Source organism: Gymnoscopelus microlampas (genome assembly GCF_963454915.1).
Source record: "Gymnoscopelus microlampas genome assembly, chromosome: 1".
Taxonomy (NCBI): Eukaryota; Metazoa; Chordata; class Actinopteri; order Myctophiformes; family Myctophidae; genus Gymnoscopelus; species Gymnoscopelus microlampas.
In genome coordinates this window covers 27760479-27784348 of record NC_139962.1, presented here as the reverse complement: position 1 = coordinate 27784348, position 23870 = coordinate 27760479, and the positions used below count along the sequence as shown (strand labels likewise).

Here is a 23870-nt window from a genome sequence, read left to right as displayed (position 1 = left end):
TATACTGTAAGTGCAATAACTTATTGTACTTTAATCACACAAAACATATGAGAACAGAAAAAACATGATATACGTTATAGCTTAGAGCCATGAAAATCTTCAAACATAACTTTTGAAACCTCAATATAACTATTCCATATTTCACCTTGAGAAAGGAAAAAAGTTAAAATAATTGAAACTCAATGTGTCCTTATAACTAGTCCATATCACACCAAAAAGAAAAAATTATACACTCACAAATGGTAAACCAGTTATCTCACAAAGATAAAACAATATTTTACATCAACTTAGTAACATTTCAATGGGTCATATAACATTCCAAATCAGTCCAATTTGCATGCACATAAATTGCACATGCACATACAACAGCACACAGATTTATATAATTATGTTTATACTGGTTGCCTAACTTCAGTAGTATTAAAAGAGGGGGGGGGGATAAGGGTTGTGAAAGATGACATCACTTGGGTACTGGATGTTTTGCAAAAAGCTACAACTATTATGTACTCCCTATCCAGCTGTAGCTTTCTGTATTGGATTCTATGGTTGACAATGAAACCTGCGGCTTGCTTCTACATGGGGTGGACTTTACTGCGCTGTCACAAGACAAAGGGATTATTGGTGATGTTAACGTAAGAACACTGAAGCGTGGAATAAAACGTGATGGTAAAAAAGATGGTAAATGATAACAGAATGAATCTTGTATGTATAAACCTGAGCTACTGTCTGTCCATGAGCTTTGTACAGAGGCCGTTCCATTGTATAAACCCCATAGACCACACTTCCAACCTGCAGACAGGAACTGACCCAAGAAGACAGGCATATAATCCCACAATCTACAGCCTCCACATGTCCCAGCGTTAATTAAAAAGTCCTCCTGGGCTGGCCGTGCGGCTGTGCCCAGCACCAGAGCCCTACACCCTGAGGTGGGGGCTGAAACTTTGGGCAAGTGGAGATGAGTAGAAGAGAGCGATGAGAGAGAGCACCAGTGCAGTGTGGGGGCTCCTTTGAAAGCAGAGCCATGACAGCTGAGGGGGAAGCATGTGCGAGGCATGTTTGTTTTGCATTTACCCCCTGAGCGCAGCTGTGTGCACTGTCCTTTTCCCAGAACACCGGAACACAGGGGACTGATCATGGCTCGCCCTCCCAGCAACCCCCTCAGTTAGACCAGAGAGAGAGCAAAGGGGCCCCATGTTCAGATTGTAGAGGAGACCGGGTTGGATATATGTACTGTGTAGTCAGTATTATGCATATGCATTAGATTTGAACTGCAGAGTAAAAACTGGATGTAATTTGGAAGACCCCACGTTGATCCACTGTGCTGACAGGTTATACCCTGCATCCTGGCTCACATACCTACCCAGGAGGTTATGTGTGGAGTGAATGTGGTTCAGGTTAAAGCATTAGAAATGGTTCCACTGCCTTAGGTGTAGATACAAAGTATCAGGTTCTTTTTACAAACCCTCGAGAGCCTTTTGTTTTGACTTAGGTCTAAATCAGATCTGGGTAAAAAATGTAAAATATCAGTATGCCCAACTGATAAACCATATCTATGTCATTGCCAGAACTCTTGGCAAAGTGTGATGGCTGCAAAGGCAGCATTACATCTCATTTTTGTCTCCCTTCTTTCCCCCATGTATACAGACATGTCCTGAGAGGCAAATGCAAAAAGGTTGTAACAAGGGAGGAGACAGGGAACTTAATAACGCGCTTATAATGCCTTTAACTGTCCAAGCTCCGACCCAAAGACGAAAGAAAAATTAATGAAGATGGGTTCAAACTTCCGACTGCTCAGGCCAACTTCCCCATACTGAAGCTATCTGCAAGATCCATGCATGAAGCCAATGGATGACTTCAAATGTTTGGCTTTGAATATGAGAGAAATGTAACAAAGACGGAAAGAAATACAAATACACTTCTCCCTGTACCAAACCAAACTGAGTAGACCACAAAATAACATTCACACAGTCTACGAGACAGCCCCGACTGCCTAAACATCAAAGATGATGACATGATTTTTTTAAAAGCTGCTGGGAGCTGACATCTTTTCAGTGTTTTAAAGTGTCAATATTAGAAAGTATAACCTCCCCCAGGTCAGTCTGCTGTCTTTCTAGGCTGATCTGGGTGTTATTTCTGGCAGGCTTGACTGACTGGTGGGCACTTGTCTCTGTGGAACCTTCAGAAAGTGGAAATGCAAGGGGTACGGGCAGGTCCACTTTGAGCTTGTCCTCTTGAAAACAGTGCTGGCTGTGTTTGGAGGCTGGTGCTCCCAGGCTCTGCAGCCCTGAGAGCAGCAGGCCTGCTGTGTCCCTCGCAATACTCCCACACATCACTTCCTCCACCATCTCCTCCACCCTTCCTCTCCCTGGCCTCCAGACTCTGGATGTCAGCGGGCCAAGCGTGGCAGGTAGATCTCTCCCTCTGCCCACACTCAAACGAAAACATATTTCATTTCTTTGACTTTTAAATACTGAAAGGTAAAACCAAAATAGTGCTGGATGATGTGTAAAGCAGGGGTGCAGCTCCAGGATTTGTGTTGTAGCTGAGAAAGTTTATGATAATATGAAAATGTTGCTGTCCTCTCTTTGCTTTAAAAAGCCATGCGATACAGTATGGAATAATTATATCATATATTTTTTTGAATTGTTTAAAGGATTCTTAAACACATTATTTGGGTAATAAAGAAAAAGAATACCAAAGGTTGAGAGGGAATATTACACTCAAAATTTAAATAAGAAGATAATACAAATGTGTTTGTACGGAAAAGCTACAATGACATTGACAGCTCTGTACAGAACAGCATTTGCTGTATTTGAGCAAATTAAGTGCACGATTCATTTGAAATAATTCAGCTATGATTTGTGTTTTCCTTTGCCTTTTCTCACCGCTGCACAACAAAATACAGAGCGTCCATTTAACTCTGGATTTCTACACAATAATAATATCCTCAGTGTTAATTTATCCATTTGTACCTCCTCTCCGAGTCAAATTAACACTGAGCATTGGACTTTGCATACTGCTTTGTCAGCTTGAGTTATATTACAGCACTTCAACACATTATGATTCTTGTTGCTGTCTCTGGCCCGAATAAAGCGATGCTGTGTTCATCCTCCTTCTTGTGGTCTCTTCATGCATGGGTCATTTTGCTCCATCCATGTTTTCTGTATTCATTTCCTGTTTTTTAAGGTAGTCACTGTTTACATGTCAGTTATACATTTTAGTGCCCACTCTCTCCATATTGGGCTATTTTGTTTTGTTTGGGAGGGTTGTGAGGAGGGTGGGGTTAGAAAGGGTCTCCCAGTCAGCGTTAACATATCATGTGGCCCAGGATATGGCTGCACTGTGCTCCTTGGCCTTCATGCGCAAGGCAGCAATGCTGGAAGATTTGCGGTCAGGGTCCATGTTGAGATCGTACCCGTTGATGCCCGTGCCCACGCCAGGTGGGCCCCCGAATAGACTGCCCATGTGTGTCTGTCCCATGTGACCCCCTGGGCTTGGCACACCCAGGAAATCGGACACCCCTCCGGCAGAGTGGGGGTGAGGGCTCATGCATGAGGTCACAGTGTCACAGGGTACAACACAGCCTGGCACAGGAGATGCTCCACTGCCGCCACCAATCCAAGATGGATTCTGGATCTGAAATAGAAAGACAGTGGATGTGCATTTGAGTTCACTGTTGATGGTTATATAGTCTATCTGCAGTGGTTCTCACCAGGGGTCATTGAGGGGGTTCCAGGGGGTCCCCATAAAATGTGCCAATTGTTAAACATCAGCATTACTTTGGGCCGATAGTGGACTTCACAAGCGTAACATGCACTGATGTCAGACACAACAGAAATCGTTGCCTAACAACAATTGTTATTTGTTCTGGACAAAATCCTATCCAACAATAAGGTATGCGGTCAGGCGCAAGCTTGGCTCAGGGAGGAGGACGCCCCTGCCATGCAGAGTCCACTGCCCTTTGGATTATAACATCATTCCTGTGTTTCATGAAACTATCAAAATTCTAAGGATTGAGGGCTGAAAGACTAAACTCTAGTTGACTAAATTAGGGTCATTGATATGAAAAAGCTTGAGCCACACTTTGCCTGTTTCAGCATTAGGGCCACCATTAATCAACCTGAGTCATATTTTCTGATGTCATGCTCACTATTTTGCCATAAACACAGTGAACAAAGACAAAGTCACGACAACCACTAAAGGTAGCAGCAAAAAAACAGGAAATATGTGTTTTCTTATATTTCTTTCCTTTAAGCTAACTTGTAGTTTTCACATTCACAGAGTTCACTCCTGTGCATTAGCTCTCCATGACTGTCTACTTAAATATCCATGCTTCCTGTTTCGATTCCCTCACTCCAAGGCCCTTGCTCAGGAAGCTGCTAGGGAGCTGTGTTTGGGAGGGGTGTTTTGGGGGGTGTATGAGACAGGGGCAAGGGTGCTGGGGGCCCAGGCTGTCATCGTGATGGCCAGATGTGCACAGAAATTATTTGAGAAGAAGTACTAGCCTACTACTCTACTGTGCTTTGGCAAAGAAGACAAAGAAATACACCATACACACACAGACACTTTAAAGCCTAACTAAATGAATACTGCTGTTTAATGCTTAATTTACATACTCTGTCGTACTATGGTGCGTTGGGTGCTGACAATTGCTGACCTACAAGCTCACAACGAGCTTGTACATCTGCTATTTTCAATCTGTCAAAATCCGAAATGTTTGGCACATACATTTTTATGCCTCCCTCCCAGACATCTCCTCCCCTGCCAGCGTTCACTATACCTGTGCATAGTTCTCAGGTCGGGTTAGAAGAGGCAGCTCGTACGCTGTGGAGAAGTGCGTTCGGACCTGTTGCATCTGACCGAAACGCTCCCTCTTTCTCCACTTGGCTCGACGATTCTGGAACCAGACCTGCAGGGGGGAAAAGTCAGGATTTAATATATTATTTATTTCATCTTTGTGAGACCTGCCATCGAAACCCTAACTTGATTTGGGGTCCAGTGTCTGGGTTTGATTCAAGGATTTCCCAGATTCAGGGAATCAGGGACCACTTCTCGGGTTGACAGAGCGTGTGCACTGTGCAGGTTGCCTCTGAGATTCACTTGGACCCACTCCGTGCGTGCGTGCGTGCGTGCGTGCGTGCGTGCGTGCGTGCGTGAGAGAGAGAGAGATAGAGAGAGAGAGGGGGGTGTCTTGCAGCCTAAAACCGAATATGTTTCACAGGATCTCAAGGAAATACTTCACTATTGATACCAGTATTTATACAGATAAGATCTTTCCTTTGAATAGAAAAATGATCCCATGGCTCACAGCCAGAAGACTGAAGATAGCACTGATACAGATGCTACAGATAGGCTTGCGTGTTATTTATGCACAAAGCTGAATTACCTCTTAAATTCAATTGGTGAATACCAGTGTACTGTCAAGGTGTTACTATTTTCTCACACTTTTTATCTTGGGCTCCTGACAATTTTTTACTTTCATTTAACTGCCCATACTTCCACCCCCCCCCCCCCCCCCCTTTTTTTCCTTTTTTTTAAAGGAGAGAATTGGGGAAATTGAAAAGTGATACAGGATTATAACAAGAGCTTGTTTTCATTTTCTGTTTAATTTCCTGAGGCCTAAAGCTCTTGGCTTTGAGATGCTGCCCCCTCTAGCATAAGAAAGGCGGGTAGAGATGATGATGGACAAATTCATTATTTTCTTGATGTTTTTAAGCATTTCCATCTCCCTCCCCTCACTTAATCTATCTGCTATATTTCTTTGAATGTTATGCAATGCACAAGTTCACTCTTTTGTCTCACTAAATCCCCTCTTCATACAAAACATAGCTGAGCATAAGTTTGGAAGGTGTCTAGTTTTGCACTCAGCGTTGACAATGTAACTAACAACCAACCAGACACTTCTGTACTCTTATCTGATGGAGCTTTGTTTAGAGCAGAGTCTGCTGGCTATTATGTAGGGAAAACATATTTTGTGCATACTCAGTAGTGACAGTAATTGGCAAAGACCTTGACAGCTAAAGTAGCTCAGAGACTTACAATGAGGCTTTATTTATGTTTCAGCCCAGAGAGAAAGAGCAGAGAAACGCCAAACTGGCCCCAGCAGGAGGGCTGTTTGGGGTTCAAAACACTTTGAAGTTAGAGACCCGCTTCAAGGATTGATAACCTGCCTCTGCTGTCACTCATGTCAGCCTCTACACCACAGCAAAAGAAGCCAAGTCTAAACCTGGGCTTGGTTCTCCCAGAATTATGTAGCACTAACAAGGTCTTGAAATCTCTTTTGGAAGATGCTGCCATTTTTTAGTTTTTCCTAAAAGCCAGTGGCTCAGGAGTGGCCGCTTGGGAATGGGAATCTTCCCAGTTCGATCCCCGGCTCCCCTGGATTAAACCTCATGTATAGAAGTGTCCTTGAGCAAGAAACTTAACCTCTAACTGCTCCTGGTGAGCAGGTTGGTGTCTTGCATGTTTTTTTGTACCACCGGTGTGTGTATGGGTTAAAGTAAAGCATTTTGGATGCTTTTGGGTGCTAATTCAATGCACCATTTACCATTTAGAGTTTAGCCATAGACCCAATGCCTAAACATTGCAGACATGCTGGTCTAGCCCCAGTTCACTGAAAGATGTGGCCATTGAAGTGGTCCCTAATTCCCGGAGGGGTGGAGATAGTATCAAACACCTCTTACAACGGGAAACCTTTTGGATTTTCCAACTCAAAAGCTATGTTGTTTCCAGGTCTCAATGAGGAAATATATTATCCTGCCTTATAATTTGACTCGTTTTGTTTCTCTTTTGGGGGTATGAGCTCATGTGTTTATGTATTTGTGTTCATGGTGCATGTTCTGATACTTTACTCATGGTGTTTCATAAGTGGCATTTTCCTCTATAGTCACCTGCTCAATCTATTATGGTAATGAGCCTGTGAAGTAATATCCTATATATGTTTTGTCCATTCCTCACTACCGGTGGTTAGTCACCCTGATGAAGGTGTGCTGCAACACTTGCCATAAATAAGCCATACAAATGAAAGCTCTTAATGTTTCCACAACAAGAGTGCCTTGGTCGCTTCAACCTATGTAGTTATGTTTTCATTTAATTTCACTTATCAGTTCAACATAGCTTAATGGCAATTTAACCATGACAGAATAGCATAATGTAATGTTTCCACGTTATAGGGTATTTACTGTGTAATAAAACTCAGCTATGTAAACGTCCCTGTGTTTAGAAATATATTTGAAATGTCTTTGAAATAACAAATTAAAAAAGCTTTTAATTTGTCAATATTCATTGTAAGCCTGAATGTTATTTACAGTATCATGCTCTTCCTTCTCATTAATTGGTTTGTGATGGATAAAATACCTCTTAATACCATTGATGATTTCAGACATTATCCAGTTATATTATAAATCATAAAGAATGATTCAGTCCTTAACCCTTAATATCAGGAGGTTCACTTCAGTAAAGTGTATTAATGATGAACAGCTTGGACTATTCTTAGAAATAGAACCAAATTCCTTCTTTTTAAAATTAAATTCTATTCTTTGTTTTTCTTTTCATTCATATTTCATTACATGCCACATTTTCAAACAAAAGTCTGTTATAACGACACCACTTGGCAACAAACTATAAGTTAGACATTAATACTTTCAACCTGGCATCTCTGTTTTGAGGCGGGTAGGTGAAGATCGTCAAAGAATGTCCGACATTTTCAAAAACAGCAAAAAATAGCAGATATATGTTGCAACGTGAGGCGTTATGTTTTTTTGCTATTATTGAAATAGGGCTTAAGTGGTTAAATGGACTACACAGACATATCTTCAGTCCCCAGTTTGGAAGTGTAAGCTCATATGAACACCTGTGTTTGCATGCTGAACTCTGCTTGTCAAAGACCATCTTGACTCTCTGAGCTTTTTAGACTGACAGAATGGTGAGCTTGAGAGACGCAATGTTGTTGAAACCTCTGACCCTTGAACCCTGACCTTCCCGTGTATCTGTAGTGCATATGACTCAGAGCTGAACTTACTCTCTCCCTTTGAAACCAGAAGACAGAAAAAGCAAACATCTCCAGGGCTAACATTTTAAATAAAGCCCTCTTGTTCTGTCACACCAGAGCCACCAGACAACGAGGTATGATATCGCCATCTGTACCACAATAGGCTACCAATGTTCAGAGTTTGTAGCGAAATCAACTAAATCAACTTGTCTTCCAAAACCAAAAATATGTTATGAAATCCCCACTTCCAGACTCTCATTGGGTTTTGCTGAGCAGTTTGTCCACTTACAGTATAACCCCAAGATTCATGAGCTGTGAGCGCGTCTTCGTGTGAATGACCTGGATAAAGTGCTGCGCAGCCCTGCTCTTTGACTGACGAGGCATCTTGTCTCTTTTATCTTTTTAACTTGAGTGTTTTAAGAGGGCCGCTGGGAAGGCCAGGGGCTGTAAAGCCAAGACCAGCTGAAGGCAGGCGGTGCTGTGTGATAGCGAGAGAGGAGCACAGCAGAGAAGCATACCTTCAGAGTCTCAGGACTGAGTTATAACCCTCTGGCTGCAGACACTTCCTGTGTTTCACTGCTAGGCTTTTTTTTCTGGTCACTGTTCCAGCACATCATGTAAAAGACTGGATTTAATCTGGGGCTAATCTCACTTTTTCCTCATTTCTCTCCCACCTCTCACTGTACTAGACACTAGTCGCTCGACAGAGAGATGTGTGAAGATGTTGGATCTTCTTTGTCATGTGATGGCGAAGGGGAAATGCTTCTCAAAAAAAAGTTCCCAAAAGTTGTTTATGTTGTCAAGCGCATGATCAGAAAGAACAAACGCTCAGCTTGCTTAAAAAGCTCATGGGAAGGTTTTTCACACCTTCACTGGAGACCACAGCGGGGACACATTCCTCTCTGAACAGGAAGTTAATGAAAGAAAAACACAGAGAATCCAGGGGCTTTTGGTTGTCTCTGGTGCACACACGTATGCACATTTAAGCTTACGCACATGCATACACACATAGGCTATGCGCGCGCGCACGCACACACACACACACACACACACACACACACACACACACACACACACACACAAACACGGCCTCATAGTCTGCTGTCCAACGAAGTTGGAATGCAAGGGTGGTCATGAAAGGATTATATGCAAATCAGCCAGGAAGGTCACAGGAAGGTTTCAGGTCTCGGGATATAGGATGCCGCAGGGCTGACTAGCTGCTAGCATAACTGAGCTCAGGTTCAGGTGCAGGGTAGAGAACACGATGGTAGCTGGAGCAGAGCAGAATGTTGTCTCCTCGTATGTTAATGACAGTCTGCTCTCTTGACAATGAACATATGAGGCCCAGACAGCCCAAACCTCAGACCCTCTGCCCCTCTGCCTCCCCCCCCTCCCGTCCCCCCACCCCGCCCTGTGTTGGCTCCCACTCCCTTTCTCTTTTTCTCCCTCCACTCCCACACTAGCAGATAAATCTCTCACGCTGTTCCATGAGTGACGTTATCTCTGCAGAGCTGCAGATGTTGATGGATCCATGAGGTTCTGCTCTCCAAATATTGTCTGCCGCTCTCTGATGGGGAGCTTGTTTGATTTACTGGAGAAGGCACAGCCATGTGGATATATGGACTTGTTGCTTGATTATGCCACTATTGTTTTTATTCCGTACTCTCAGTCCAGCATTAAAAATTGACATGTGTCGAGTTTTATTCAGTGCTGTGTATGTTTGATATTTAATTTGTTCCTTCTAGAGCTGTAGACATAAGACTTGGCTTCAAGTCAGACTACAGTCATGAAATTCAGAACTTGCGACTTAACTTGTACTCCTCTGCTGTGAGACTTGATTTACTTGTGACTTGAATGCTTTAAGACTTGACTTGAGACTTGAAAGCAAAAACGTAATCAGATTTGATCCTGTAAAACCCTGAAGCGATAGCTTATTCAAAGAATGCAACTTCAAATGTATCACTATCACAGGTCTGGATTAACCTACTGACTTGAACTTGTACCAAAAGACTTAAAAACAGCTCTGGTTGTCTCTTTGGTTTTGTAACTATTATAACCAACACAGAAATCATAAGACATGTTCAATTCCATATGACTAAAACGTTTTTTCCTAAGCTATAGTCTCTGGTTCTTGTAGAGGGCTAAAATGTGAAAGAATTAATGTTATCTGCTGTCCAGGGCTGCGCAGAAATCTCAGCCACAAAAACACAATCAATTACTTATTATAGGTATTTTACAAGTAGCAATACCATAATATAAAAATACTCTGTTAAGTAAAAGGCCTGTGTTCAAAATGTTACTTGAGTAAAAGTACAAAAGTATTGGCACCAAAATATACTTCAATGTTTTTTTGAAAATAGCAGATCTACAAGCTCACAACGCATCACGATGCGACGCGTTGTGAGCTTGTATGGCTTTTTTTCAAATAGCCTATGTATAAAATAGGCCTAAAGTGGTTAAAGTATGTTTTATAATATAATAATTAATATCTGCAAAGTAACTAGTTACTAATGTTTTCAAACAATTGTAGTGGAGTAAAAGTATAATATTTGCCTCTGAGATGTAGTGGAGTAGAAGTAAAAGTATTGAAAATTGGAAATACTCCAGTGAAGTAAAAAATACCTCAGAATTGTACTCAAGTGCAGTAGTTACTTTACAACATTGGATATGTATTACACTGTACCTGCACGCGGGCTTCAGTCAGGTCAGTCCTCAGTGCCAGCTGCTCACGGGCATACACATCAGGGTAGTGTGTTTTCTGGAAGACCTTCTCCAGCTCCTCTAACTGGTAACTTGTGAAGGTGGTGCGGTTCCGTCTTTTTTTTCCTTTGTTGCTCTCCCCACCGTCACCTTTATCCAGTGGGCTCGCCAGGTCGGTGCCTAGGGGCCTATCAGAAGCGACCTTGATGGCCTGGTCTTTTACACCCAGATAGCCTCCGTCCATTCCTGGGGTGTCAGAGGTCTGGGACTGGGAGGTCAATTCAGAGTCTGTGAGACCTGTGCTGTCTTTACCTGGCAGGGAGACAGGGAGAAAGACCATTAGAAGCGATATTGATTGAGAATTATGATAATTAAAAAAGGGCAATCAGTGGTGTAAAGTAACTAAGTACATTTACAAGTACAATTTTGAGGTACTTTTCCTTTACTAGAGTATTTCCAATTGTCTATACTTTTACTTCTAGCCTACTCCACTACATCTCAGAGGCAAATATTGTACTTTACTCCCCTACAATTATTTGAAAACTTTAGTTCCTAGTTACTTTGCAGATATACATTATTACATTATAAAACATACATTTACCACTTTAGCCCTATTTTATACCTAGGCTATTTGAAAATAGCCAATCTACAAGCTCACAACACGTCACACCGCGACGCGTTGTGAGCTTGTAGATCTGCTATTTTCAAACATTTGAGTACTTTTACTTTTGGTACTTTAAGTACATTTTGATACCAACGCTTTTGTACTTTTACTCAATTAAATTTTGAATTACGTACTTTTACAGATTACTTCTACATTGCAGTATTGATACTTTTACTTAAGTAAAACATTTGAGTACTTTTTCCACCACTGGGTAATAATAAAGTAATTCATGAAAGGCAGCAGATTCTGTATAAAAAAAAGAAAGAAAAGAAAACGTCAATATGAAAAAAAAAATCTTTATCAGACGTATTGTCATTGACACAGCATGACATGTTCACTGGATAGAAATGAAAGAAAATGAAGATAGATTGTGTAGAATCTGTATTCTTCTGTAATATTGTATATTATGCTCTGCAGCACCAGGAACAGATTCTTATTTCTCTGAGTTATGCTGTGTGACAAACTGTTGTGAAATCTGTCAGGCTGTTTGTCAATCTGTGCATGGGTGTTTATCTGCATCTCCTGTTGCAGTTCATCAATAATACTGCTATCTCATATGGAAGAGACGCGACGCTGGCTACAACTCAATACAAAAGAAGGAGAAGAAAACTGCTGCAAACTAAACTGGCAAGTGGCAACTGGCCGTCGGCGGTAATTTGCTGGACAGTAATTTCCAGGCATGTACACATGCACACATGTCCACACACTGATTATAAATCCCCATAATCCTATCTGTGCCAGTGTGCTTTTTCTATGTTGGTAACTCTTTGTGCCCTGTTCCACAAGCTTAGATCATCATCAAAAGCCTATTCTTTGAACTCTTCATATGAACTCTCCATCTGAACTTTCTTTTACCCGCAATGTGAATTGCAGTTCAATTTGTAATATTTTATTTCAGAGGATATGGTATTTGAAAGGGTTTATAGAACAAAGGTTTCAAGTTTATGGCTTCATGATGCTTTATGAGACCACAGCCACCCTGTCAAGAAACTCTCTCTGGCTCAGTCTAGTGGTGATTCTAAGCACTGCATCATTTCCTATAGCTTGCCTTGATTCTCCAAGATGTGAGGTTCTTTTCAGGACCTGGGGTTCAGCTCTGTTCATCTTGTATCCCTGGCTTGGTTAAATCCATGTCACGTTAGAGCCAGGAGATGTGTGTGTTTATGGAGTCCTTGTGCATTTCTAATCACTCAGCAAAGGGCAGCAGCAACACACACTCACACACGCACGCACGCACGCACGCACGCACGCACGCCTACCTTTATTTTATTATGAATAAGTAATAATAAAGTAGCCACCTATTAGTGATAAAATATTGGCCACATGATATATGTATGTGTTCAGCACATTCATATCATAAACATGACATAAATGGCAATTAGAACTGAAGTGTTCAAACAAATGCTTACCTATTATTTTTGCTGAATTTAAATAGTGTTTTTGCCTCAGACAGCCAGGTCCTGCGTGATTCAATGAGCCAATAAGGCTTCAGTTCTTGAGAGAAAGTCTGGAACTAGATCTATAGGGTAGAGATGCTGCCTGTTGCTCGGACTAAGTAACTGGGTCTAAGGACCCATGTTTGGGTGGCAGGACCCTGGCTGGGGGTGTAATAGCTCCAACGTTGCTGTGCTGTCCATGACTGACACATCCTGTTGGTCATGAAAGGAGCAAGTGTGTTTTATCCCAACATAAATATTTTCGAGTTATTTCACCATATTCCCCTGGCCTGCAACCATGGCTGCCACAAGGCAGGGCTGTCAAGCTGTTTGAAATCAGGAGCTCCGTCATGATCAAAGGCTGTTGTTTATATGTCATGTCATTGATGGGTTGTTGGCAGGCATAGGGTATTGTGACAATCTCCTGCTTGTTATCCCTGCTATCAGCCATGGCTGCAGGCCTCTCCATGCAGCCCAAGGTGCACAGCAGTGAGCACTCCCTGAGGCCAGACCTTATGGAGGGGGAACATGAGAAAACCTTATTGCAAATAATGTCTGTCAGGGTATCCCTGTGGAACGAGTGAAGAAGGGGAGCTGGGAGGCCTGGCTGTGGAAAACATCAACTCTCTTATGTGCTTAAAAGTTTGAGCCAAATTACATGACGTAGTTCATCGGTGGTACCAGCTAGTAGTGCTAGTTAGTATTAGTTTTTGTTTCTGGTGTAGGCCCAAGACTTGACAAAAGTAGGCTGCAAGAATAGACCTCCCAAACTCAGACTTTTCTTGCAAGTGTGTGTTTTCTATTCAAATTAATATGCTGTACAAAATGTTTTGAGATGCAACCACAGAATGTTCCTTTTTTTTCTCTCGCTCCAGTGCATTCTAGATTCCTCACCAGTTCCAGTTACTGCTGACATGAAAGACATGAGAAAACGTTCCAGGGTGTTTTTTTTGTCTCACACACTGAGGCTGGAATCAATATTACAACTGTTTTCTCAATGTGTAACTGAAATAATTCCCTATCCCGATGTAACCTACAGTATATAGAAAAGTGTGCCAACTGGTGCAGGTTGGTGCCGTTAGTTTATGTGCTCAGAGAATGTTCCAGAAAAACCAAGCAAGTAAAACATATACGGTGTATTTCAAAACAAACTGAAATTTGGCTGTGAAGAGAAATGTTAAACTAAAGGACCAACTAACTGTTTAATGTCCAAGTGTATTTGCACCTGACCTGTCAGCAGAGTGAGAACGGGTCTTGTAAACTCCACTTTACAGGGTCTACATTTTCCCTTTAAAAGCGCCACTGGATATCCCTGTAGTTTCATATTTATTATTAATTTATATACATACAGATATATATATATATATATATATATATATATATATATATATATATATATATATATATATATATATATATATATATATATATATATATATAAGACTGGTTTTGGGGCAATTCATTGTATTCCATTTGACTTCATTTCTGGCATGGTGCCTTTGGGTAGAAGTTCCCAAAGTTAGCGTGGGTCAGATTTCTTTTTTGGAATAGAAAGACGGCCATTAATTCTGAGTTAAAAATGAGGGGGTCACATCAAAGTGTAATTTAATTGGCTGGTAAAGCAGCAGGGTGCCTTCCTACACTCTACTGACTGAGGTGGCTCGGGTCAGCTCACAGTGTTTAAAAGAAACATTATAAATTAGACACCCCACAGCGGTCAAAAGGGATCGACAACAAAACGTTTCTCAAACTGACGACGGGAATAGCCCAAAAACTAGACAACGATAAGCAGGAGAAAGGTGGACAGAAGAGAGACACAAGGTGCACATGAGGCTAAGGACAGAGAAAGATGGAGGGAGGGAGGGAGAGAATGTCTGGCGTCCTTTAACTAGCCACAGGAAGCAGATGAAATGTGTGTGAGCTAAGTATTTATTTGTAGCTCTAATTGAGTTTGTTTTTACATCTTATATGGAATGGGCTGTAATAAGGAGCTTCGTCCTCTGAAATTCAGCCAACTCTGAGGCTCACTTGTTGTGAGGCTGCATACAGGCTGACTAACTGATATATAAGCTAAGTGGACTGAACCCCTGAGTGCAAGAATCAATGACTGCAACATAGTATATTTATTGTAACTGTCAGGCAGAAACCATGTCTCATCTTTCATCTTTTTTTGTAAAAAATAATAATCATGCCCTCTTTTAAGCTTCATCATATGACATGTGTCCTGTCCCATTACAATGTTGTGACCTTGTACATGTGCTATTTTTGCTATTTTGAAAAAGTATTACGTTTTTCGGCAATAATAACATGCCTAAAATAGGGAGGTTGAAAGTGGTTAGGTCTGTCTTTGGGTTTTAGCATTAACAAGAGTTTGTAACTAAATAATTTCTACAAGAGCTTGTGACTAAATAATAACTACATTGGATCCAATGGAACACAGGTTCCATTTCCTGAAAAGTAACGTTTTTAGAAATAAAGGGCTTCTTGTCTGACAGTGACGATATATATGTGATGCCCCTTGTTTCAGATTGTGAGTAATGACACCACACAGAATTGGCATCGGCAGTGGCTGCCTGTCAACACGACTGTATGCAAAACCAGAGCTAATCACAAATTGATGAGCAGATGGAGATGGAGATGCAGTTTCAGTTTCAATGTTTCTGTTCCTCTTAACTGACCTTGTCTCATGTGGAAAGCACAAATGACACCACTATGAATAGCATAACACTATGTGTCAAGTGTGGTGTCAGTTTCAGTCATCGAAAAAGTTCAGGATAAAATACACACAAGAAAACACACACGCACGTGCGGACACACTCTTAGCCTATACACACGCACAGCACATTTGCTTGTCTCTGCAATATTTTTGCAACAACGCCGCATGCGTGTACGCCACAGACACAAAACCCATGTGTACTTGTAGCAATTTTAGACCAGAACCTGCTGGGTAGCCATTCACTTTGAAATTCAACTCTACCGACTGCATAGAGAGAAGACCCATCCCAGCAGGCTGCTATAAAGTGCACAGACCATTAAAACAAAATATATAGTGCATCCAGAAAACTAAAGACAGATAAATCATCTCTCTCTCTCTCTCTCTCTCTCTCTCTCTCTCTCTCTCTCTCTCTCTCTCTCTCTCTCTCTCTCTCTCTCTCTCTCTCTCTCCCATTCTCTTTCTCGCTCCCGTCTCCTCTTTGTCCCTTAACTTCTTCAACTTATTCTCTCTCTCTCTCTCTCTCTCTCTCTCTCTCTCTCTCTCTCTCTCTCTCTCTCTCTCTCTCTCTCTCTCTCTCTCTCTCTCTGTCCTTCATCAAATATTTGTCATCTGTTTGAAAGAGATTGTTGCATTCAAGTGGGTGTTTTCTGTGCCAAGCATCTAAAATGAAAACCCTTCACAGTGAGGTTCACTGAACATTCATATTATTTCCCAAGGATCCAGTGATTAAAAAAAAGACAATGGATTAATACACAGTTTACAAGTGTGTTGAAATAGCGTAGTAAAACAGATCAGCTGTTGTTCCTCATAAATAGCAATAAACACCACAACAAAGAACCCAAGTAAAAGTTATATTACAGAGGCATAATACATCTTAAGTGTTAATTTAATACTGAGAGAGTGAGAGTCAGAGTTAAATCAGTACTTCAGGTTTTACTGAGCACTGCTGTGAGAGACTCATTTTGTACAAATGTTTTTACTTGAATTACACCCCTATGTGGTCCTTTATACTTTACTTTTCACCAGCCCTGGGCAAATGCACCCTATTCAAAACCCACAACATCTGAAATTAAATGTCCTGAAACCTGTACAATATTGTGACCCAATAAAATAAATATGATCACACACGCACGCACGCACACGCGCACGCACGCACGCACGCACACACACACACACACACACACACACACACACACACACACACACACACACACACACACACACACACACACACACACACACACACACACACACACACACACATTATACATACATTACGGATCTCTGTTCAGTCTGCACAGGGCCTGGAGTCTACGAGCCTTTTTGAAGCTTTGCTTTTCTCACTGGGCCATGCAGATTGAGGCTAATGTAAATTGCTGTGCCAAAACTTAAACTAAACTGGTAAAACGATCCTGAGTCCCTGTCACCTCCACTCATGTCATCGACCTGCTGAAGTGTGCCCTGGTTGTCTACGCTTCATGACTGGTTCCTATTACTCCCTGCTCAAACCAATCAGCGGAGACGGCCATTAAGAAGTACTAAAATGGTTGTGCTATATAGGCATAGACAAGCAGCAGAAGAAAGAACAATAGACAAGAGTGACACGAGCACATTGATAATAATGGTGCTATTGTATCCGACTGTCAATAACCACCTCTACACAGCGAGTGTTCATTTAGCTCTGAGCGAGTAGAAATGTAACCAAAGGGACCTTTGGTTACATGAGTACACTCTCAGTGTAACAAATGGAAAAATGAACACTAAGGCTTTTACTGTGTAATACAAGGGGAAAACACAATTAGGCTACAATAGCAAGACAACAGAATTGTACAGAAAAATGTGTGTTACTTTTTTTGTTGTGTGACTGAAATCATCCCTTTTCCCAATAATAAATTAATATGATCTATGATGATAATATGAAGTGCTGCTTCTTTGATCTTGGATTGGTTGCATGTTATTGCCATAAGACCATTGCATGTCTTGGTTATATTGCAAAAATAGAGTATCAAAACATGATCCGGATATAATTATAGCTCAATAACTAGATTGCAATAAACACTTTCTTTTGAGTGGTTCAAGGTTTATTACAAATAACTCTGAGCCAAATGTTGCAAATGGCACTGCTTTGATGCCGTAGGGTTACTAACTGATTCTCCCCGGTCTGTAAACACAGTGGATCTCTCCCCCTCTCCACACAGAGGAGGGCAGGACAGTTAGTGCAGGTCAGTTCTTACCAAGAAGAGAAGACACTGAAACAACACTATAGAGCAGTGGTTCTCAACCTTTTCTGGCCGTGACCCCCCAAAATAATCATATTTGAACTGGGGACCCCCCATTTTGCTTAACTCCGTTCCACAGATAAATATTGTGAACAGCAGATCTACTTGTAGATCGGCTATTTTCAAAAAATCTTATATTATTTGACAATTTGGCCATATGGTTTTATAGTATAGTTTTTTGATTGCTTTTGATGCAGTAATGGTCTTTTTCTTTTCTTACTTTCTTTTTTTTCTTTATTACTGAAATTTTGTGTTAATATAATTAAATTACTATTGAAATCTTAGTGTTTTACCAATTATTTGAGGGCCCACTTGCAATATCCTCACGGTCCACCAGTGGGTCCCGGCCCACAGGTTGGGTCTCACTGCATTAGACGAAACAGGTTGATCTTTATGTGAACTGTCCTCTAATGTACACTAATGAATGTCCCAGTGAATTAATCAATTACTTCATTAACCACATATAGCATCCCTATATACTCAGGTGAAAGTTCTGCAAAAATAGCTCTGCAAGAGATTTAGGTGAAAATAAAACAATAAAAAACTAGAGCCCCTATAGAGCCCTGTGGGTCAATGAAGTAGCCTATATAATAACGTGGTCAAATAATTCATTGTCCAATGATCACTTCAGAGCTATACACAGTGATTAGGCTTTATCCCTTTGAGTAAAGACAGGCCTCATATTTTTCAGTTTTAGGATTGGACAGATCAACTTTTGTCACTTTACCATTTCAATTTACAAATAATCGTTTGTCTCCATACTGATGATGAGAAGGTTGTATTGCTATATTGCTTAGGCTGAGCTCATGCTTAAAGAAATTGTATTGCCTTTTTATTGCATTTCCCAAAACCATAATCACCCACTCCATTCTGTCACATCAGTCAAAGTTGCATCAAGTTATATCTTTCTCTCCTAGTTGATTGGATTCCATTCGATGTGAAACTCCATCACTTCAATGAGGAGATTATTGGGCCTGCATTTCTCCATGAATCACATTTAAATGAATGCTTAAAATGTATAAAACGAAGCCACGAGATGAACATAAATAAATAAGTAGGACTATAGGCTAAATAAATAAATGAAAAACGAAGCCATGACAATGGGATATTGCCCATGGTGTAACAGGCTATAGGCACAAAACGGAAGAGTAGCTGTAGAACTGTTTCCCAAGCAGTGGTTCGGGACCCATTTTTGGGTCGCGGATCAATTTATATGGGTCACGACTAGTAAATATCTCCTTTTTTCGTTCCCTACTTAAAAAAATAGATAGATGTAGGCCTATATATTGCAAAACAACAAAACAATCACAACTTTTCATCAATTAAAAACAATTCCAACATTTTTCAAAAGTATTTCATGAATAAAATCCAAAAACAAAAAAAAGTTGAAGAAGAGCTTGTAGATCTATAGATTTTCTCTAGTTTGGGTATCTAATTTCTCTTCTGGGTCTTGAGCTAAAAGGTTTGGGAGTCACTGAAGTAAATTTGTCCGAATGAATAACCTACGACTGCGTTTGAGACGGTATAAAATCATGTTGAACTTGCAGGAAAATAGAGGCAGGCCTATGGTGGTCGCTGACATCTGAGTCACATTACAGTATAACCTAAAGCTGGAGTTCCAAGAGCTCCGTGCATTTTTATTTATACACTCGCATTAACTCGCTTATTGTAACACAACACTGACTACTTGTGCTTATAAGGGCGGCTAAAACCTCATATTAGACTATAGTCATATGCCTATATATCCGCGCGCATGTATAGACCAATTATTTGTTTACTAACATTGAGCCTGGACGCACAGGTGATTGTTTCACGCAATCAATTCCCAACCTGTTTCGGGGTGCACTGGTTTCAGCACACCCCAACCCCCTCTTGTGTGTGTTGGCTAGTGAGACGCGTCCTAACGAGACCTGATATAATGGGTTTCGTTGCGCGCATACTGGCTGCACGCAGCCAGTATGACGTCGTCTGTTAAGGGGTCTATACGACGGTGCTGTGGCTTGCCAAAAAGAACAGATCTATAAGCTAGCTGCGCGTCATATAGCGTTGCCTTGTTTATTTTGTAGATCTATTCTTTTTGGCAAGCGACAGCGTCCCACGAATGGAGAATATCCTATAAATTAAGCAGATCGGGCCCAAATAAGCGCTGATTATCTCCCCCGCACTGATAAAACCGTTTAATATTTCAATTCGCAGGCCTATATATTATAAATAGCATGAATTTAAGAAGACAATAATAAATGATAAGATAGGCAATTTAATTAGCCTAATTTATGACAAAACCTATAGCTTTAATTGCTTTAAACCTGGCGTTAATTGCTGCATGCAAACTGTCCCTCTCGAATGAATTAGGCTACAATGAGCCTGGAAACAGAATATGAAGGTTATGGTTCTGTTGTTCATTAAGAAACGTTTATTTTTAGTCTCAAATGTTTAGTCTATACATGACGTTCCTCTGGTAGGTCTATAAATCAAGCATTATGCTTATAGGTCTACATTATATATTTTCATTTTATCTCGATTTACCAAATCACTTTTCCAATGTAGTCTACTTAGCCTACCGTAGGTATTATCAAAATGTTTGAGGCCCAAATATTGTTAACATAACTGTTATTTTTAGACCTAAAGGATCAATCACTATTCGTGTCATAAGGGATTCTTGCATGTAGCCATAGGGCAGTGGTTCCCGAACCTTTTAGCTGGAGACCCAAAAGATTCTGTACATTTCATGTGTCCCTATAGAACCCAAGCTAGTGAAAATAGCACATCTACAAGCTCACAAGGCGTCACATCGCCACGCCTTGTGAGCTTTAGATCGGCTATTTTCATTACCTCTTAAACATTTTGTTTTCAAATTTATATAATTTCTTTGGCATTTATTTACGGAATTATTTTGGAAAATGTCAGAATTTGTTTTAAATTCATGATTTTTTTTTTTTTTTTAAATAATAATTTAAAATAAATAAAGGGGATATTTACTCACGACCCATAAAAATGGACCCGCGACCCACAAATGGGTCCCGGCCCAGTGTTTGGGAAACAGTGGCTTAGGGCCTACATCTGTCAAAACAGCATTATTAAAGCCTACATGTCTATCAAAATAGACGACCATTACAATTTGCAATAGAGGGCCTTCCACAATATAAAAAAAAAGTTTCAGACTCTCAGTGGTGTTACTAATGATAATTATGATTACGACGGTGATTATTAGACGTATAGGCTATTCTTATTATTGTAGCTATCATTAACAATTGCATTATAACTTATTGTAAGCAGTTATTAATGCTCGTCAAATTTGGCGTTAATAGTTAAACTTTACAGGGAGCTTTAACAGGCATTAGATATATTTATAGTCCAGCCTAATTGTGTCTTAATTGTCGAGTAGCCTATACGATCGTGCATATTATTATGATGGATACTTAGACATGTATTTTACAATATAGGCTAATGTGTAGCCTATAGGCTATTTATGTATGTATTATTTATTTAGCCCCATCAGTTTAGTGCAAGTTTTTTGATGAATATGTCAAGTTCGAATAGTAAATACACTTAAAACAATGCAGAAATTGAAACATTCAAAATTGGGATGAGACGTTCTATCTAGAAGGGAAAAAAGGAAAATAAAAGAAAAAAAGGCATAATGTCTTAAACCACAATAGCCTATAATTGAGTCTGAATGTCTGGTGGGAAAAAGGAAGAACATCGATGAAACCCAACGAATATGGATTCAAATGTATAAGCTATTTCACTTTGTCAACTCTCTCTCTCTCTCACTCACTCGTCTCACTGACTGTCATTGGGTTTTAATATCACCTCTAACGTGCTCATATGACCAGAGAAAGCAATTATAGCACACTGAGTTCATTTTATAGTCGGCCAAGATACATTTATATTCAGTATATGCCACAAAGAGCGCATCTATATTGCCATAGAGAGTTTGGTTCCACAATTGCATTGGTGGAGATTGTCAGACTGTATCTGAATTATTTGCCTGGTATTTTTGGTTAGCCCAAATATTGTGTGTGTGTGTGTGTGTGTGTGTGTGTGTGTGTGTGTGTGTGTGTGTGTGTGTGTGTGTGTGTGTGTGTGTGTGTGTGTGTGTGTGTGTGTGTGTGTGTGTGTGTGTGTGTGTGTGTGTGTGTGCGCTCGTGCGCGCGTGCGAGCGCGCGCGTGTGTGTGTGGACTACTAACCATTGAGTGTCCCGAGTAGACCTCTAGACCTGCACATATAAACAGTGCTGCTACCTTTAAATGCATTTTAAATCTGAGGCTTTTTTGGTATACTATTTAAATAGTTTTGAGAAAGAAATGCTGCTATTTGTCCCAAAGTGACTGCAAAAGATTGCTGCTATTTCTCTCAAAAAAGCTTTATACCCTGTACATATACTGGTAAAGGGTATGCATGAAATTTGAATTGACATATTGTATGTGTGTGTGTGTGTGTGTGTGTGTGTGTGTGTGTGTGTGTGTGTGTGTGTGTGTGTGTGTGTGTGTGTGTGTGTGTGTGTGTGTGTGTGTGTGTGTGTGTGTGTGTGTGTGTGTGTGTGTGTGTGCTTGCTTGTGTGCGTGCGTGCGTGCGTGTTTTACATCACTCAGCTCACTACTAGGCTATCTGAAAACGTGTTAATTCAATTGTCCGATTCAGTCCCAATATTAAGGATTGTAATGAAGATTATCACATTAAATGTCTCCTAATTTAATCCTGTCGCCAAAGGGAAAATGTGATAGTCGAGAAGATCTATCCCAGCCCAGGGATATCCTAGTTATTACCCTAATATTGGTAGTAAGTTGTGAAGTCCTGCTGTGAATTAATTTAGTAAATACAGTTTACAGAAGCAAGTTTGCAAAAAGCTAAAGCTCACTATGGAAGGAACACAGCAGAACACACAACGGATGAAATCGAATCAATCAAAGAAAAAAAGGGGCTGCAAAATATTTTGATATATAGAAAATGTGCTTTTTCCATTCAAAAGTATATAGACTAACATAACTTAAAGGGACAGTTCACCCCCAAAATTACTTTTTTCTATCGATTAGTAACCCTGTGGAGCCTTGAATTCAAAGAGATTTGTTTTGTTTTTGTCGCATTCCTAATCCAATAATTTGATGACCGGAGACTCTCAGGAGTCAGGAATGCAACAAAAACTAAAAAATATCTCCATGAATTCGAGGCTTCATGGGGTGACTAATTGATAGAAAATAAGTCATTTTTGGGGTGAACTATCCCTTTAAGTAGCAGAAAACAACGCGATAGTTTAGGCTATGTAAATAAAATTTTAAAAAAGTGAATTAGCCTACAATGTATTTTACTCACCATAGCATGGGGTGAGCGCTCCGTTGTGCAGCTTGCCTTCCTCGGGGGGTGTTTTGCATGAAGACCTCTGTGATGAGAAGATGTGGTATTTGCTGAAGTCAGTGGCATCCAATGACTGGTGACACTCCTGTTGGAAGGGGCTCCGGGACTTCTCTCCTCCGTAAGCCTGACCTTTGTTGGGCAGGAAAGTGGGGCTGTATTTGGTGTCACTCGCCTGGAATGTCCTAAAAGGGTTCGATGGGTGGTGATCCCTACCTTGTGTTAGAGAGGCGCTATAATATGAATCCATGGATGTCATATCGCTGTATGACACGCAGGGCTCCGCGTTCATGCCTAAAAAAACAGTCAAGGGAAGGAAAAAGACGTCGAAACTTGTTTTGCTTTTGTAAAAGGGAAGCAAACAGATCGCGATCGCTCTCTCTCTCTCTCTCTCTCTCTCTCTCTCTCTCTCTCTCTCTGTCTCTCTCTCTCCCCCTCTCTCTCTCTCTTTCTCTCTCCCCCCTCCCTCTCTCTCTCTCTCTCTCTGAGTCTCTCCCTCCTAGAGATGAACGCACAGTAACACGCGCGCCCGTGCACGGACTCACACAACTCAGCACACACCAGGGTACAGCTGGAATTGGTTATAAAACCATTCAGATCTTTTCCAGGAACCACTGTCGTTGACCAAGCACTCAAAACTTTCCTGCAGCAAGTTAAGAGGAATACCGAAGCGCTCGCCCCAAAACACAGTCGCCCCGGGGAAAATCCGGGGACCTCGGAACGGGGTATTCC

At 40.9% G+C, this 23870-nt stretch overlaps 1 protein-coding gene across 1 annotated transcript; it reads right to left on the bottom strand.

The window, feature by feature from the left end:
• Positions 1 to 3315: 3315 nt before the first annotated feature.
• On the bottom strand, positions 3316 to 23430 carry alx4a (ALX homeobox 4a; the record flags this gene model as incomplete). The annotated part of the gene is given in 4 exon segments (XM_084048217.1): positions 3316 to 3636; positions 4781 to 4888; positions 4890 to 4909; positions 23100 to 23430. Coding segments are annotated over 4 exon segments (780 nt in total).
• Between the last annotated feature and the right edge of the window lie 440 nt (positions 23431 to 23870).